At 38.3% G+C, this 18614-nt stretch overlaps 1 protein-coding gene across 1 annotated transcript in view; it reads left to right on the top strand.

Moving 5' to 3' along the window:
* Positions 1-3774: 3774 nt before the first annotated feature.
* prdm6 (PR domain containing 6) overlaps positions 3775-18614 on the top strand; it is an 86646-nt gene continuing 71806 nt past the window's right edge. The window contains exons 1-3 of the mRNA XM_069706012.1: positions 3775-4468; positions 16524-16672; positions 18251-18409. Of these exons, the coding sequence (XP_069562113.1) occupies positions 3775-4468; positions 16524-16672; positions 18251-18409 (1002 nt within the window). The remainder of the gene's footprint in view (positions 4469-16523; positions 16673-18250; positions 18410-18614) is intronic.

Genomic DNA, 18614 nt, shown 5'->3' with positions numbered 1-18614 from the left:
TTTATTTTTCATGATGGAGGGGAGGGTTCGTGAACTTTGATGCATGGCCAGGTTGGCTGGGCGACTGTTCGAAGGAAGCCCACAATTCACCAGCAAACACTTTCCACAGAGAGCATGAGAGAAGATAAACAGTGGTTTTACGGAGCGAACAGTTTATGTAACACGGCATCAAACTATATCAATATATATGTATTGTCTAATCCTATATGTAGAATGAAAATGTATCAAAATACTTTAAAAAGTCCATATACCACCCAGCCCACATCAAAACCTCTATGACTGGACCATATATTAAACACTGGAGGACTTTTAATTTGAAAGAACAGATTTTAATTTGGAACAAATGCACACAGCATTCAGCCAACTAACAGTAATTTCAGTTGTTTTCTCATATTAACTCCAGAGTTAATAATAAAGAGTAGCCATGTTGTCATACATTTTTTTGACGGTAACATGAAATCAGCAAGCTTTCAACATTTCTGGGAGGACAAAAAAAACAGTGTCATTCATAATATGTCATTCCCCATATTTAATACATGTTGTGCATTATTGAAAGGTTAATATAACCAGTAGTGAGTATCAGCACTGACCATAACCAGGATTTTTCTAACCTAACCACATAGTTTTAGAGACCTAAACCTCACTGAACAATTTACTAAACACTGGCACATTCAAAAGGCACCCATTGAGTTGTCCCATTAAAAGACTTGACAAAATAGGCCATGACCTCACGTAGATGTCACACTATTGAACATATCGTACATCTCACAAAGCATAGTAGGGGGTCTGGACGAACTGCTGTGATATAGACACAATATATTGTACACTCTCTCCAATGTTGGATGTTTGCAGGGCCTGTTAGGTGTTTGCTAAGCATATTCATCTGAAAACAGTCATAAGGGACATTTTAGAGGACAAACTTCTTACGGTTTATAATTTAAGTTGGAGGACTTTTGGGTACAAAATTCTGTCAGTGGAGATGCGCAAAAGTGATGAACTGATTTGAAAATGTTTTAAATCATTTGTGTTTGAACTAACGATGCACACAACAGCAAAGCAAAACTGTAGCTACCAAAAGTTGAGTTGGCTTTTGTCTAAATGTGATTTTGTCGCTATATAGGGTGGCTGCGGCTCAGATGGAAGAGTGTCCTGCCCTCCTGCCCACTGGTTGGCATTTCCATCCCCGGTTCCTCCTGTCCACATGCCAAAGTGTCATTTGGGTATTACCCTAAACCCCAATTTCCTCCTGATGGCAGGCAAGTAGCTTACTTGCATGGCAGCTGTAAAGCCATTGGTGTGTGAATTGGAGGTGAAAACTGTAAAGCACTGTCTGAAAAAAAAGGTAAAATAGATATATTAATTTGATCAATTACCTTTACAGACACACACATATACACTGTGTGTGTGTGTGTGTGTGTGTGTGTGTGTGTGTGTGTGTGTGTGTGTGTGTGTGTGTGTGTGTGTGTGTGTGTGTGTGTGTGTGTGTGTATGTAAATGTATTAATATCCACATAAATCCTATTGTTTACTTTCCAAATATTCTTAAAACTTACTAAAATAAAACCCTCTGAATTGAGCGAAAACGGAGTTTGAAGATGAAGAAAAAAAAGAAAGAAAACAAGGAAGAAAAGGAAAATTGTGAGGCGAGAAGGAGATCGTGTGAGAAATGATACTGTGTATTAGAGGGGGAGACTACAGGAGATAAGGGACAAGCAAGAGAGAGAGAGAGAGAGAGAGAGAGAGAGAGAGAGAGAGCGAGCGAGAGGCAGACACACACACAGAGAAACTCGCGTAGCTCCCGCAACGATAGTTTTGGCCCCAGTGACGCGCAGGACGCAGCGAACTGTCCCGGCTACCCTCGATGGTTCACCGCAGCCCGAAGGAGGGACAAACCTTCCACCGCTGCCCGGAAATCAGCGCCCAGGAGCCGCATACTCTCTGACAGCTGTAAGCTCTTTTCTGTGCGTCAACAACTTTCACTTAGAAAAACAAACACACATCCAGGTTAGGAAACCCTCGCAGAGACTTCCCGTGTTCTCTCTTCCCGCGGATCACCGCCTCTGCTTGGACACAAACCGCTGGACCGTCGATCTCACTTGGATTTATCCGGACCATCTTGTTTTGTTTGATCAGAAGACAATTTTACTAACTGCCTGATTTATATTGTAAACTCGTTCAAAGTGTGCATAGAGTGAGTGCACGCGCGTTTTTGTTGCTTTTATTTGGAGCGTTTTTTGCGCTTGTGCGTAAAATCCGCGCTCAGAAAAACCGAGACAGCGAAGCAGAGCGGGGCTGAAGGAGGGTCAAACAGGCATAAGTCAGTTAACGCAAAGTGTTTTAATTACTTGAGAGTTCATGTCAGCGATAGCGTTTAAACTTTTTTTTTTTTTAGAAAGAGACTTCTAAATTCCTTTTTAAAGGATTGAAGATAAAAAGCAAAATAAAGAATAGTTTTGCAGTTGAAAACAGAAAATATACATAAAAGTCTGTATTATAAGATCACGAGATTGCAAAGACATTAAGAGACTCTTTCCTGATTACATCTTATAATTATGCCATGATCAGTGGCTGTATTTCTTTTCTTTTCTTTCATAATCAATATTCTTCATACTTTAATACTTCCTTAAAAATAATTCAATTATACGATTATGGATTTTTCTTCCGTTTTCCCAATAGAAGCTTGATCTGCAGAACTAAAATCTCCACTGAACTTGACTGTTTTTCTTTAACAAAACCACATGAGAATTGATGTTCAACTCTGAATTTTCTCCTAAAACAGCAGCGGAAGCCTGCAAGACTGACAGAGTGGAGAGTATCAGACTAAACAAACTGTCCAGGATCACCTAAAACACTTTAAACCAGAGCTTCTGACAAATTGAAATTTAAGCTAAGACATATGTGTCTAATTTGATCACGATAAGCTCTGTTTCAAGCCTAAAATATAAATTGTAAGTGATTGACAGGAGAGCATTGTGTAATCAGTGTTTGAGAAAATGATGTTTTGTAGCATCAATTTAAAACCCGAGTGTCATCTCGAAGAAGAAGACTGAAACATTGAACGTGTTTCATCTATGGAAAGACGTTGATATAGATTTAATGTTGAACACAGTGTCTCCTATAATCTCAGTTTTATACGTAATTCTAAATACATATCATAGTATTTATATTTTTTTATAATCAATCAAAAGTATATTAAAAAATATTAAATAAAAATTAAAGTTAGAAACGTGATTTGACAGCAGGATGAGGTTACATTTCTGGGTCTCGTGCTGAGGATGATTCATGGCAACAGGACTCAAAGTGTAAATTACAGGTAAAAAAAAACGGGACATCAGGAGTGACCTAGCTCAGCTTTGAACAGAAACATTTTAATTTAGTGTGTGATGAGGTTTGATATTGCTTCTTCACCTTTTGAGTAAATTTAATTCAAATATTCTTTGAGATAAGTTTAGTTTTAGGGATTCTGGCTACAGTTAAATGCCTAAGGCAAGATTTGAATGTGACAATGATTAATGGGACATGGTTATCATGGTGATAAATGTCTGACACGTAGCATTTAAATGTCAAATTTATTTTTGCTCATGTGTCTCAGGTGAATTTTACGCACATGTCCTGCACCTTATGTTTGAATTTATGAAATAGATTGAACCCTTTTAGTGTTCAGCACATGTCCACCTTGTGACCTGACCTCTTGAATGCTTCCTTGTATGTATTTTGATGCCGATGATTGACACCTCTGCCTATGATGTTTCCTGGAAGCAGTCAGCGGACAGCCATGCTGAAGCCAGGCGACCCGAGCGGCTCGGCCTTCCTGAAGGTGGACCCGTCGTACCTGCAGCACTGGCAGCAGCTCTTCCCCCAGGCGCAGCTGAAGGTTCCTCTGGCCCCGCCGCTGCCCCCACCGGATCGCCACTCCATCCCCGTGGACACCCTGCGCCCATCCCGCCTGCACAGCCACCTCCTGGCCTCCACACACTGCACCTCCTCCTCCTCTTCTTCTTCCACACCTTCCTCTTTGGCAGCTTCTTCGTCAGCTGGACCAGCTGCCGTGGCAGCGACGACTCTCAGCCAGTCCTCCTCCATCGCCATCTCCACCTCCACGGGGCTCTCCCAGCTTCCCGTCACCCAGCAGATCGCGCTCTTCGGGCAGGCGTTGGCCCCGGTGTGCGGCGGGCCCGTGGGACCCGGAGGGGGAGCGGGAGACCTGGTGGTGGTGGTGCCCCCGGAGAACCAGCAGGGTCACAACCCAACAGCGGGGTTCCTTCATCAGGCCAAAGAGCAGAGCTGTGGGGGGGTTGGGGTGGTGTCGTCGAGTGTGAAGAGCAGCAGCGGAGGAGGCGTTGAGGAGGGCGGCAAAGGAGCAACAACGAGGTTCAGGCTGACGTCGGAGGAGCTGGACTACTACCTGTACGGACAGCAGAGGATGGAGATCATCCCACTGAGCAACCACACAGGAGAGCAGAACAACCGTACGTAAACACACACACACACACACACACACACACACACACACACACACACACACACACACACACACACACACACACACACACACACACACACACACACACACACACACACACACACACACACAGACCTTTCAATGCCACCTTTATTTAGAGGTTTACATGCACTCCTAACATCTTACAATACTTCAGTGACATTCCCATCGGGTCTGTGGTGCTCAGTGGTGACCTTTGACCTTGTCGTGTCTATAAGGCTGTTTTACCTGTGATGACCACATGCTATCACTGTGATATTTCTCTCTGGGCTCTATATTGTTTTCTGCACAATTAATTTATCTATGGAAAAAATATATGAAACAAATGTTATGAAGTGAATTTACGTGACACTCATCATAAAGCAGTACATTTGTATAAAATGATCATATTATCAAAGGCGAGCCTCGTAAATTTAACCTATATAGACTAGTCATTTTATATTAATGTAATTATTCATATTTTTTAAATCTCTAAATTCTGTCTTTATTATATGTATTCAATTGTGTGCAGTGCTGAACAGGGACTTTATTGTGCTTTATTAAATATAAATCTGTTCAATTTATGTCATTTTTTAAATCTGAAAATTATACCTATAATATTTGTACATTGTTATGACCTTAGGACCCATTTGTAAGAAGTTCTATCGTGTTTTAAGGATTTTTCATTTGCTGCAAAACATTCTCTTAAAATCTGTTAAATAGGTGAGAACTACATTCATGATTATGTAGTTAGATAATTACCACTTTAAACTATTTTGTCATATCATTTCTATCACTTAAAAATGTGAAGCACTCTTTGAATTATAAATTATACAAGAGGTATTTAGTCATTAAAGCGTGTTAAACGTGTAAAAACTATTTACAGCTCTAAAAAGACATCGTGCAGCTGGTGTGTGAGATCGCAAAGTTGGTTTGACAGCTGCTGTGTTGGACAGTCGACACGGAGGAGGAGGAAGGTTGTTGGGGTGTGGAGGGTCAGAGGTCACAGGTCATAAACCGGGCGGGGTTCAAGCCCTCAGACAGCAGCAGCAGGCCTGCCGCTGACAGTAGATATTAACCGAACTCCTTTCGGATTTTTCAAGTAAAATATAAATGGTCTGTTCAATCTGCACCCGTCTGGCTCCACGAGACATCTCAGTGTGTTTTAGGTGTGTGCGCGCTAATGACTAACCTCACTCCAATCAAAGCTATTATTATTATTTCAGAATCAATTTCTTCAATTGAGGAGACAAAAAAAGCCAAACAGCAAACCAAAAACGTTTTAGCGGATTTTTTTTTCTTCTAAATAAAGTATATTTTTAAATTAATTATTAAAAGCAGCTTTATAGTGCATCACGCCTACTTTTAATGGTTTACCTCAAGAAACTTCATCCGCAATGAAAAAAACATTTAGCTCTGAAATTGCCGACACTCATTTATTACTTTGATGTTGCTGTGAATCCGCGTGCAGCCTTAGTTGACAGATATTGACAGAACACCGTCATGCGCAACAACAAAAAAACAAAAAAAAATAGCACGGACACGCCGTTTAAATTCTCCTCAACCTGAATCAGAGGTACGTTTTTTTAGGGACCTTAAACATACACGGAGTTTTCACACACTCAGTAGCAGCTCACCGGTCCGTTTATCCGGTATAGCAGTATTAAAAACACCGGGCCAGCCTGCTCGAGCTGATAACACCCGCCGCGCGCGATATCAAGTGAATTCTCTGTTAAGTTTGGAGTGTTTAAGGTGGAAAATATGAATATTGACAACATCTCTATGACTGTTTGTGCCCGATAGCTGTCACGCCTTCTATAATGGTTTATTTTTCCAGTCTAATATTGATTTATTTCCCATCCGTATAAAATAACTTATTTATGATGATACAATAAGGTCCCAGGGGGGTTATTTTAACATAGCCTCTAATTTGAATAATTTTATAATACTTCGCGTGCAGTGGTCAGTAGACATAATATGGGAACAAACGACATGAGGATAATGTCCTTTTTAAATAATGTATGTTATATTTGCCTGATAATTGTTATTTTTTTATTTTGTCAACACGCAATTCTCTTTTAATATTGTTATAATATTTCTGTGGTCATTTTGTATCTCAGTCTGTGTCCTACAAATTACTTTAACTACGATTTATGTTTAAGTGGCTGCGCTGCGTTGAGCTATACCTCTCTGAATAGTGTGTGGAGATTTTAATATTATCATCTTATTAGTATTGTTTCCCTATAAATTAACGTGTATCGGACTTTTAAAGTGTGATTTTACTTAATGTAAACGTGGACGTTGGGCTGCATACCGATTTATTAGCTCTGGAAGAAACTTAGTAGGCTACAGAACTGTTTTAAATCAACACAAACTATTTATGGGAAAACATATTATAGATGATATCTTTATATCTCTGTGCTGTTTTTGTGTGTGTTTTTTTTTTTAACGGTATCCTTTTTTCCTGCTTCCATGGTGTCACCACTCAGGCTACGACTCGAACAGTCCGCTCCTAATATGAAGTCCGTGCCGCTGTGGCATCTGTATCGTAACTTCATGGTTCATCATCGTTGTTTCTAGTTTCGGGCGTTACGGCAGCGATCCTGAACACCACTGAGAACATGTGGATGTGTGTGCGCGCGCGTGCGTGCGTGCGCCCCTCGCTGTATATTCCGCGGTGATAAAACGGACCATCAGCAGTAATCTGAGTCGATACACGCCGGCAGGGCCGATGAGGGATGGAGGGACAAGCAGGAATTAATTGCCGTATATAGTTTTGTGTTTGTGGAGGAGGGAGAGAGAGGGGGGGAGTGGGGGGAGGAGGGATCGATCCACCGGCCTACCGGCCCGCTATTTATCATCCCAACTGGGCCGTATTGAGGTCTCTGGGGTGTGTGTGTGTGTGTGTGTGTGTGTGTGTGTGTGTGTGTGTGTGTGTGTGTGTGTGTGTGTGTGTGTGTGTGGGTGGGTGAAGTGGGGGTGTAGATAAAGCAGTCACAAACACTCCCCCATGTCACCATCTGACCTCAATTATTATTATTATTGTTGTTATTATTATTATTATTATTATTCATATCTCCTTAATGTCTTGTCTGGTTATACATAGACATAGGCTATTCAATATCAATACCAAAAATTCAACAATTTAATCTAAATGTGAAATAAATGCATTTGAATGATCAGTTTTTCTGTTATAACTAGAGGGCATATCTGGGTTTTCACAGGACAATTTGTACATAATAAACTTTTAGACGCTGCTTCTGATATTTTTAGATCTTTAGATCTTAAACTTTATTTAAAGAAAAAATAAATAAATGAATGAATTAAATAAGGAACCTTTTATCAGAAGATTGTTGGGTAAAGAAACCTTTGGAAAAAAAGCTTTAAGCCCTCATGTCGGTGTATTCAGTTTAACTGAACAAAATATATCAAATAGACTTATAATATGTTCCCCCCCCCCCCCCCCCCCCCCCCCCCCCCCCCCCCCCCCCCCCCCCCCCCCCCCCCCCCCCCCCCCCCCCCCCCCCCCCCCCCCCCCCCCCCCCCCCCCCCCCCCCCAGATTTTTTATTTTTTTTATTTGCGCCACCATACATTTGAGGGACTTCTGAAAAACACATTAAACGAACAGACAATAGTCTCTAAAAAAGTTGCAACAATTAGTCAAGTGACAGAAAATTAACCAACCACTATTTTAATAATTGAATAGTTACTTTTCAAGAAGAAATGCTAACCATTCCCTCTCACGTGAGAATTATTATTTGTTTTTTGGTCATATGTTCATGTAGATCTAATATTTGGAGGGTACTTGGTTGGACTTTCGGAGACATTTGAGGACGTTACTTTGGATTCCAGGGTGCGTTGATGGGTAGTTTTCACCATTTTCTTATTGAGTGAAAAATCCACAGATTATAAAAAATGAAAGTTATGATTAGTGTCAACCCTACATATCCATGTAGTCCCTAGCACAGATCAAACTCCCAAAACACCACAGTTCCCATAATGCAATGGGATGGCATCTTTTCATAGGACTCTCTCTTCTCTGAGATTTAATTTTTCTAGGAAACTCCACATTTTTAGTTTATACAGGCTTTTTGTTAGAAATTTGTAGCTTTCAAAGACCACACCAAGATAACCCTGATGATCTCAGCGTTAGCTTCTCACACTTAAGAAAACAATATTGTCATTATCTTTTTTTTTAAAGAACAAATCAAACTACTGCCAAAGTTCAAGTTTAAATGCTCAAAGACTGTTTGGATGACGGTTAGTCAAACATTTCTTAAGTGGGTGATATGAAGGATGCATTTAAACCCCATCATTGCAATATTTTTAGAATCTTGACTTCATCCAGATCACAGATGAATCTAAAAAAAGATCATTTCTCTCAAAATTACACTGATATGTTGATACTATTACAACCTCAAAATACAGATATGTAACAGACACAAGAAATAATCAAACGTATGCAAAGTTACTTAATGTTTTAGAGAACAAAATGTGATCATACTGTTTAGTGTCTTACACCTTTGCATAATTAATTGGCAAAATGATTATCAGTTTTTTAGATTGAAAACTTATATATCACATTTCCTGTCTGTTTCATTTCTAATAAGACATCAGATGTTTTAAATGTATTTTCTGATCAGTAGATCTAATTTCTAAACTGGAAAGGAGAAAAAAAACATAAAGAGTCTGGGTTTTTATTTGAAATAAATTCAAATGTGTTTTTAGCTTTTTGTCTTTGCTCCAATACAATAACACAACTCATGACTGGAAGTTATTAAACGGCTGTGATGTATTCTGGTTTGATAGGAAACACAGCTCAATTCCTAAAGTTACATCTGGAGTTAATGTCAGCTGGCAGTTTTACTGTAATTTAATAATGACAGCTAAACACAGGCAGACCCTCGATCGCCTGCTCAATGCTTTTCAGCCTCTGACTTTGGAGTCACTAAAACAAACTTCACTCACTAAACCTCTATGTTTGATTAATAACTGTGTTAGACTTGTTGACTCTTTAATCTCTGCTTCAAATATTTCTATGTAAATTTTACTGCTACATCAAGAAGATTATCCTTTTCTCATGTCTACATGAGGTGATGGGTCAAATTGTTGAACCTCTTTTTTTTATTGTTATTCCATGCTTGAAGTGAAACTAAAACTACACATTCTCAGTAGCGAGTACTTGTGGCGCTTCATGTGTTCACTGAGCGAAACCAGCCCTCTTTCCTTAAAGATGACAGTCATATACTTCTAATTATTGTTGGCATATACAAAAATACAGTGAGTGCTTTGACTGTATTATCTTTTATCTGGTAACGTTCACACTGCAGAGAAGTTGCAGGGAGTAGAAATCAGAAAAAGAAAAAGATTGTAGTTTAAGATAAATATTGAACGTGTAAATAGATCCTCTTTTAGTGACTTGTTCAGTATTGAATCGTGACTACAATCTTTAGTGTGTTTTATATATTTTCCACATAAAGAGTTATATTACCGAGCTCCAGATGTGATTATTCTCTGTGTATGAGAACCAACAGAGCTGTTTTTCCTGATAACGTTTAATTCTAGAAGTAGAGAAAGGTGAACGATCCCCACCAGACTTGCCTCGGCTTATTTTAAAATGGCACGCATGGAAAAATGTAATGTATCCATCATTAAGCTGTTTAATTTATATTTTCTTTAGGCTCTTTATCCCAACATGCAAAGCCTTTAATATCCTGCCATCTTTTTTAGTTGAAGTTGAGAATAGTAAATCATTTTGTTTTAGTAAATTTACAGTTTTGCCAACAACAATTGAGTCCAACGTGTTTGTTGTGTTTGAAAAGCAAATGTAAACATTTTATGTCATTTGACCTTCCAAACTGTTCATGTTTGTAATGGTAGTGACACCTGTGTTAAACTTAAACTGGCTTAAAGCATCTTATTGTGCAGAAGCTACAGGAATACAAGGTTTATTACATTAATAGCTTCGAGAGATGGAATTCCTCTCAAACTCACACACACATTAGTTATCATACCTAACATGTTGGCAAATAGTTGCCTCATACAGCAACTGACTTGAGCAACATTATCATCCCATTGCATTTGTGCTTATATCAACCGAATACTCACCCTGTTATAGCTCTGGTTTGATCTCCACCAGCTCCAGAGAAAATGATCTGTCACTTCAGCACATTCTTCCACACTAATCTCTAACGGTGAGCTGAGACTGAAGCTAACAGTGAGTGTGCTGTAAAAAGAAAAACTAGTGGCAAAAGAGGCTGAAATGTAAATTTGTAGACTTTTATTTTTCACTGTGGATTTTCTACAGCGTAGAAGTGCAGTCTTGCTGTGTGGTCCCTTCTCATCTGGACTCCCAGATGTGCGAGAAACAAATACTGCTATTAACATCCATAGTCATTATGAAGTGTGGTGGTTCTGCTGAGAGGTCCAGAAGTTTGTAACTGAACCTCGACCTTCTCGCTGTTTAGTGCTCGAAATAGTGGCAAGTCAGGAAATGACACAATCTATTTTTTTTTACTCCACGCACTTATACTTTCTGGATCAGTCAGATAAATGGAGGAGATTAATACCTGGGAATTTAAAGTAGACTAGTTTAAAGAGATAAAAAATTTGTCACATTGAGTACCTGTCCTAAAAAAAAAAAAATCCTAATTTTCTGGGAACATAATGCTTCGCAAAAAGCAGCAGAATAAGAGAAGCCTGCTGAAGTTTTGGCTGGAAATAACCCATCAGAGGCAGAGCGGAGCTGTTTAAACACTGGCGGCGGATGTAAGAGAATACTGAGTTTGAATGATGGGCAGTGAGGAGAGCGCACCACATACAAGTTCACAGCCAAGTTCATCAGTCTGAAGGAGAGGAAGAGAAGAACAGAGAGGAGGAAGAGACAGGTTCGCCGATGGGAAGACGAGGCATTTACAGCTTCAACTCGACTCAGAGATTATTAGCAGGATTATTAGCAGTATCAGAAGTCGACGTAGTAGCAATACGTGACATTTAGAGGATGTACCTCATACGACTTGTGTCATGTAAGACATCACAAGTGAAAAACAACAATTTCCCACGTGCAAAAACCTGGAGCTGTGGCCCTGGATAGACTCTCAAACTAAACTATTGTATTTTATTTTTAGTACAAAAATATCAAAATCAGTAATAACCAAAGTCCCCTACCATTGCTTCATAACAAAATGAGAAGTAGAAAGCTTAAATAAGTACAAGCATAAATCTTATGTAAAATGATATTCCAAGTTTTATATGTAATATATTAGGTTAGGTAGTTACTTTATTAATCCCCGAGGGGAAATTTTTTGATATGAAAAATTATATGATATCATAGGTTTTTGTGCATATGCAAACATTTTGTTATTATTTTTTAAAGAATATATTACGAACAACTGCCTACAAATTGAGCAGTATATGGTAAAGTTATTATCATAATTATTATATTGTTATAGTAATAGTGGTGATAACTCATGTCTGTTGCTATATTGTTGCTATCTATACACAGATAGATTACAGGTAATATATATTTCACTGCATCAGAATAGTGAGAGAGGCACTCAGATCAGAAGTGGTCAGATTACTTTATGAGTAGTACAAATATTATTATTTATTCATTCAGCTGTATCAGGCCTGTTAGCGTGACTAAAAAAACTGCATCCCCCTCAATTTCATTGGAAAGCATTGACCAGCATGTCAAGAGCCAATCAGCCTTTTGATCTAAATCTTTTGAGTGGTTAATTGGTTGATTGGCTTGTTTAGTTTGTAGGCTTCCTCGCTCCAGAGAGTTTGATGGATATGTTTGAGATAAAACGGTGTTGGACGTTATGAGCATCAATCAATTTGTAAGTATGCTTTATATTTGTTATATCATTGTAGATATAAGGATGACTGACTGTTCAGAGTTTGGATGTGTGTTTAGCTCGGTCCACGTGCTCTGCAACTTGTAACATCTAAGTTGTAACTTACCATGAGTGTATTTGCAGTCTTATTGTTTATTTCTGCGAGAGTTTGACATATTGTAAAAGCTTAGAGGTTAGGATTTCTGTTATATCATATATCCTGCTCTAGAAACCACATACAGTAAAAAAACAAGTGTAAATCTGCACAGCCTTCTCGTCAAGAAACCTTTTAAGCGTCCTCTCACGTACAACCCATTTACGAAAAAGTTGGAATACTGTTTGAAATGTAAATAATAACAGAATTAGTTGATTTGCAAATCACATAAACCAATATAGACCAAAGACAACATATTAAATGTTGAAACAGAGAAATATTTGTGTCTTATGAAAAATATATGCTAATTTTGATGAGCATATATTTTGATGCCAGCAACATGTTTCAGAAAAGCCGGGACAGGGACATGTTTACCAATGCGTTGCATCATCTCTTTTAACAACACTGTGTTTGAGAACTGAGGCAACCAGTTGCTGAAGTTTTGAAAGTGAAATGTTGTCCCATTCTTGCCTGATGTAGGATTTCTGCTGCTCAACAGTTCGGGGTCTCCTTTGTCATATTATCTGTTTCATGATGTGTCAGATGTTTTCAATGGGTGACAGGTCTGGACTGCAGGAGGTCAGTTTACCTTCCAGACTCTTCCACCACATAGCCATGCTGTTGTAATACCTGCAGATTGCAGTTCAACATTGTTTTGCTGAAATAAGCAAGGCAGCAACTGAAACAGATGTTGTCTGGATGGCAGCAAATGTTGCTCCAGAAGCTGTATATATTGCTCAGCATTAATGGTTCCCCTTACCATCACGGATGTTGACTTTTGAATTGTCCGCTGATATGAAGCTGGATGGTCCCTCTCCTCTTTAGCCCAGAGCAACAGGACAGTATTCCACTTCGCTTCAGTCCATCTTAAATGAGCTTGGGCCCCAGAGAGGGTGGCGGCGTTTCTGGATCATGTTTATACATGGTTTCTTCTTAAATGGTGGAATTTTAACTGTGTTAAACTGTATGGGAATACTGTGTTCACATATGACGGTTTTCAGAAGTGTTTCTGAGCCAATGCAGTGATTTCCACTATATGAATTGTGCCTGTTTTTAATACAGTGCTGCCTGAGGACCCGGAGATCATGGCCATCCAATGTTGGTTTCCAGCCTTTTCCCTTGTGTACAGAAATTTCTCAGAATTCTCGTAATCTTTTTGTGACATTATGCACCGCAGATGATGAAATCCCCAAATTCTTTGCAATTTTACGTTGAGGAACATTATTCTTAGATTGTGGCACCATTTGCCCATGCAGTGGTGAACCTTTCCCAATCAGCACTGCTGAGAAACTCTGTCTCCATAGGTTGCTCATTTTATACTCAATCATGTTACTGACCTTTAACTTTTTTTAACGTGTTGCTAGCGTCAAATTCAAAATAAGCATATATTTTTCATAAAACAATAAAATTGATTAGTGTCATTGATATGGTGCCTTTGATCTATTTTAAATTACATACAGGTTCACATGATTTACAAATAATTACATTCTATTTTTATTAAAATTTTACACAGCATCCCAACTTTTTTGGAGTCAGGGTTGTATACTAACCAATACACGATTACAAACTCCAAACAAGTGATATTTTTCAGAAGGTGCCAAACACCACTGCAGGGCCGTGTGAGGCTGAGGTTCAACACACATGGTGGTATTCTGGCAGTGAGCCAACTCTGGCCCAGTCATGGTTGCTAAATTTGGCTGGGTATATGGATCTAGGCCAGTTTGGGCTGAGAATATTAACTGTATCAACATTGCAGGTTGTGATCCTGTTTTGGTCTGAAGTACAAACACATGAATCAAACCTCCTAGAACTCTAAGTTAAACTCAGCAGCAAGATCGGCTCGACCTGAGTCTCTCTGCACTGTGAACTTTCCAATTAAGTTTTGAGTTCTGTGGATGTAAGCAGTGAACGTGTTTCTTTGGATCTGTAGCCGTTCTTAACACTGACAGACTCAAAGACAGTAGGTAATGTAGAAGGTGTGTATAAATACTCCTTTTCATAGTTATAGCTGAAGTTTCCGAGTACAACCGCATGTCTGATGTGCTCCTCACAGAGTACCTCACTGGAGCAGGTGGCAGTTCAGAGCCTGAAAAACAATCTGGTGAAGAGATGATGTTTTCCTCTGAGTTCTAGATGTCATTATAGTGTATATATTTATATATACACACTATTATATAGTTGATATAGCACAGGTCGACCAGACTGACCTGCTCCCCTGCAATAATGTTTTGAGTAATAATACTACTATAATATTATTACTACTACTGTTAAATATTATGGCTTGACATTTGACCTTTTGACTCTGCTTACAGTACACACATATCACTTTCCGGTATGATGTCATGTATCGCTGCTGTGTACTGTTCTGCCTCTAACACTTGTTTGTTTTTCATATCATGTATTGTTTCTTATGTTATGTTCTGATGTCCTTTTACTATACCTGCATCAGGAATTGCAATAAGTACAGCTCATTGAATTGAACTGAATTTGAATTGCGAAGCATTTCAGGAGGCAAATGACTGGCTGGAAGTGGTGGAATCTAAATAAATACATTAACTCAAGTACTCTACTTAAGTACAGTTTAGAAGTATTACCTGTTTACCATATATGCTCAAGATTTAATCTTTCTACTTTCTGCTTTAATTGTCCTGCTTGTCAAGCTTTTGTTGACTTTTGTGCTGGGACTTAACACGCGTGTATTTTGTTAATAACTTGCTTATTTCCTTTGTTTGTTTGTTTACACACGAGATGAACCGTCATCAGTGGAGATATAGTAAAGTGACCGTACTTTAGTGTCTCTCATTGGTTGAGATTTCACTCTGAGCATGTATCCTGGAGTGTCCCTGAGCTGAAATAGAAATGATGTTTTTGTTTATCTCAGTTTCATAAAGTCAAGCTTAAAGTGTAGCTTGTAGAAATTTTTCCCATTTACTCAACCGTGGCCCTGCATTAACTTTTGTGATTAATGGCCAAAATTTCATTTAATTAACTTTAATCAATCATAGTGTAAAAGTAGCTGTCAGTCTATCAAATGGCCAATATTTTCATTTTGGGAAAGACATAGAAAAAACATTAACATCCTGTTCCTCTCAGCCTCTCGGCTCTGTGGGAGTTTTCTGTCCAGATAATAATCTCTCATTATGTTACTACTACAGTCAATTAACATCCATTACTGTCAGACTGCATCTCTGAGTCAATGTTGACACTTGCTAATTCCCAGCAATACACTGCTCGCCACATTTAACCTAGAAAAACACTGCAGGAGTGGACGTGTTTCCTCCCTTTATCACCAAGACGTTGCTCTTTATTCTACTTTCCTTTTGCATCAGTTTCAGTTTTTCATCCAGTCAGAAGGACTGAATATTCGTGTAAAGATTAAGATAATCACTCAAACCTCATTTTTCTCAAACACAGCTGCACCTCATTCTTTACCATTAAAGCTCCTCATTAGTTCTGTAAATTGACTAAAAGAAAATTCTATATTTTTCAAGCACAAGTACCAAATATCTGCTGGATTCAAGATCTCAAATGTGAGAACATGTTTTAAAGACCAATTAATAATTAATTTAAGAAAATAATCAGCAAAGTTAACAATAAATACGATAATTGTTCGTCAACCACTCCACAGACACTACTATTTCATAAAATTGGCTAAATCTGTGTTTAAAAAAAATATATATTTCATTTACAAGGTGTATTCTGAATATCTGAAGGTCTTAAACAATGTTTTAAAATTCAAGGTTAAGGTTACTTTTTTGTCTATGCAAAGACAAAATTGTTTGGATTAAAAGGACTTCTGAAATAACCAACACACAAAGGCAAAGATTTATTCATATTGGTTAGCTGACATTAGACACGAGTTATGAGATGGACACAACAATACAGATATGTGCTCAAGACAAATCAAAGGATCAAACACAGCACTTTTTCAACTAGCATAGTTTGCGAAATAAAAAAAAAAAAGTCTATACATATGCTGCATCATTTAAATCTGTGTGTGTTATTTGTCTGATTGTTTTCTTGTTGTAAAAAGTATTTCCTTTCTCATCAGGTTGCGACATGTGTGCAGACAACAGGAACGGCGAGTGTCCGATGCACGGCCCTCTTCACTCTCTACGTCGGCTTGTTGGCACCAGCAGCACAGCTGCACCAGTCACTCTGCCGGACGTCCCTGATTGGCTGAGAGACCTGCCCAGAGAGGTGACTCTCCCACTTTATGTATCTTAATGAACTGACTACCTGTTTGTAGTATTTAATAATATTTCAATGTTGGATGTCGTGCAAGGTTTATCAACATTTATTATGGACTGATATGTTTATCATGCTTGACAAAAATTTTATTTCTGTCAAATACAGCATTTAATTTTCCTTTTTCCTTTGACATAACTCAAAGTTGTTTTTTTGTTTTTGTTTAAACCAAGTAGAATACTGTCTTTCCCCCTCTGACTATTAATTTGGTATTTTACAGTTTATATAAAAAGATGTTAATTGAATGCATGCCCTTAATATTGAAAACATATGTTTGTTCTACTTTAGACACTTCAGTTGAGAACAAAACACTGTGAAATTTCATATAGTTTTGGATATATTAATAATTTTTGGGATAGCTGTCTAAATGTCTACTGTATATTCATATGCTATTTGCATATAAATAGTATGAGACAAAATCCTAAATCAGTCTCTACTTTTGCTTCATTGCTCAAATTAGAATGCCTTAAGTAAAAAAAAAAAAAATCCATTACATCCAGCTCCAACACGTTGTTGACCCTTTTTCAACACTATATATCTTCTTGTTTCAGTCATGCATCATACATGATTAAGATTTTACATCATCTTTATCATCAGTTGTTGAGTCTCACAATCTTCATTTTATCATCTCTATTACTCTTTTTGTGGTTCATAAATGTACCCGCCACAAATCTGGACCTGAAATATTGGGTGGTAAATGTCATTCAATATACAATGAAAGTCATTTTAGACACAGTTAGTCACACACCGGTGAGCTGCTAAGATGAAGAACAGCGAGTTCAGCATCCCTCAATTAGTCCTACTTCACTTGTATAGCACCTTTTGTACAGGTCGGTGCTATTCAAAGTGTTTCACAGGTGACTGACAGATCAAATGTAAACAGTGAAACAACTTCAGAGTAATACACAAATGGTGAGAAAGTACTTATAAGAAGCTTTGTATTTTGTTGAATAATAATTCGAAAGTAAAACAAATAAAAACTAAATAGAAAGCTAAACTACAACATGAAAAACATTTAAAAGCACAAATAAAATCAAATACATTATTTAATAAAATGTTAATGTTCAGAAAACATTGGAATCTGAAACTAAGCTGAAAAGGTAGATTTTCAGCTTGTGTTTAAAGCTCTTCTTGGATCCCCAGGCAGTTCTGTTCGATCAGCTCGGAGTATAAAACTAAAAGCTGCCTCACTAAATATTGTTTGGCCTTTGGAACAACTAAAAGACTCAAAGTGGACCTGACACAACTGGTCCTAGTTTATAAACAAGTAGGCTGGTGCAAGTCCATTAAGTACTTTACAGAAAAGTAACACAATTTCATATGACAACTACTGTTTGTAAATCAGTACTCTTACTGAACGGAGCTGCTGCAAGAACTTTCACACTCTTCCCTGGTGTCAATTTGTTATGATATTCTCAATAGCTTTTCAATGCACAAAAATTCATGTAATGAATAGTAATATCAGCACTTGCAACATTTCTCTCTTTTTTTTGTTTATATTTTTGACTTCACTGTGTTGTGTGTCTGCAGGTGTGTTTGTGTACTAGTACAATTCCTGGTCTGGGTTACGGTATCTGTGCGGCTCAAAGGATCCCTCAGGGAACCTGGATCGGTCCGTTTCAAGGAGTCCCCTTGCTGCTGGACAAACTGCAGTCTGGAGCAGTGAGGAACTCCAGACACCTGTGGGAGGTAAGGAGGAAAAAGGGGTGATGTGCATGAATAACCAAACTGCCTCACGGCATTTGTCTGACCAATGGTCAGGCAAACCTCAAAACCAAGCAGTATTGACGCTTCGCTACACAGAAATCAAACCTATGTAAAAGAGGTGACAGGTGTCAGAGTGCATAGGTGAACTATGTTTATCCTTTTCTAAATATAGTTAGCCATTATAGAC

Source organism: Brachyistius frenatus, unplaced genomic scaffold (genome assembly GCF_029030835.1).
Source record: "Brachyistius frenatus isolate BFR_SWC_R1_liver_20210118 unplaced genomic scaffold, ASM2903083v1 Contig_60, whole genome shotgun sequence".
Classification (NCBI taxonomy): Eukaryota; Metazoa; Chordata; class Actinopteri; family Embiotocidae; genus Brachyistius; species Brachyistius frenatus.
Note: the sequence above shows the minus strand (reverse complement) of the source record. Positions and strands in the feature narration are given on the sequence as shown.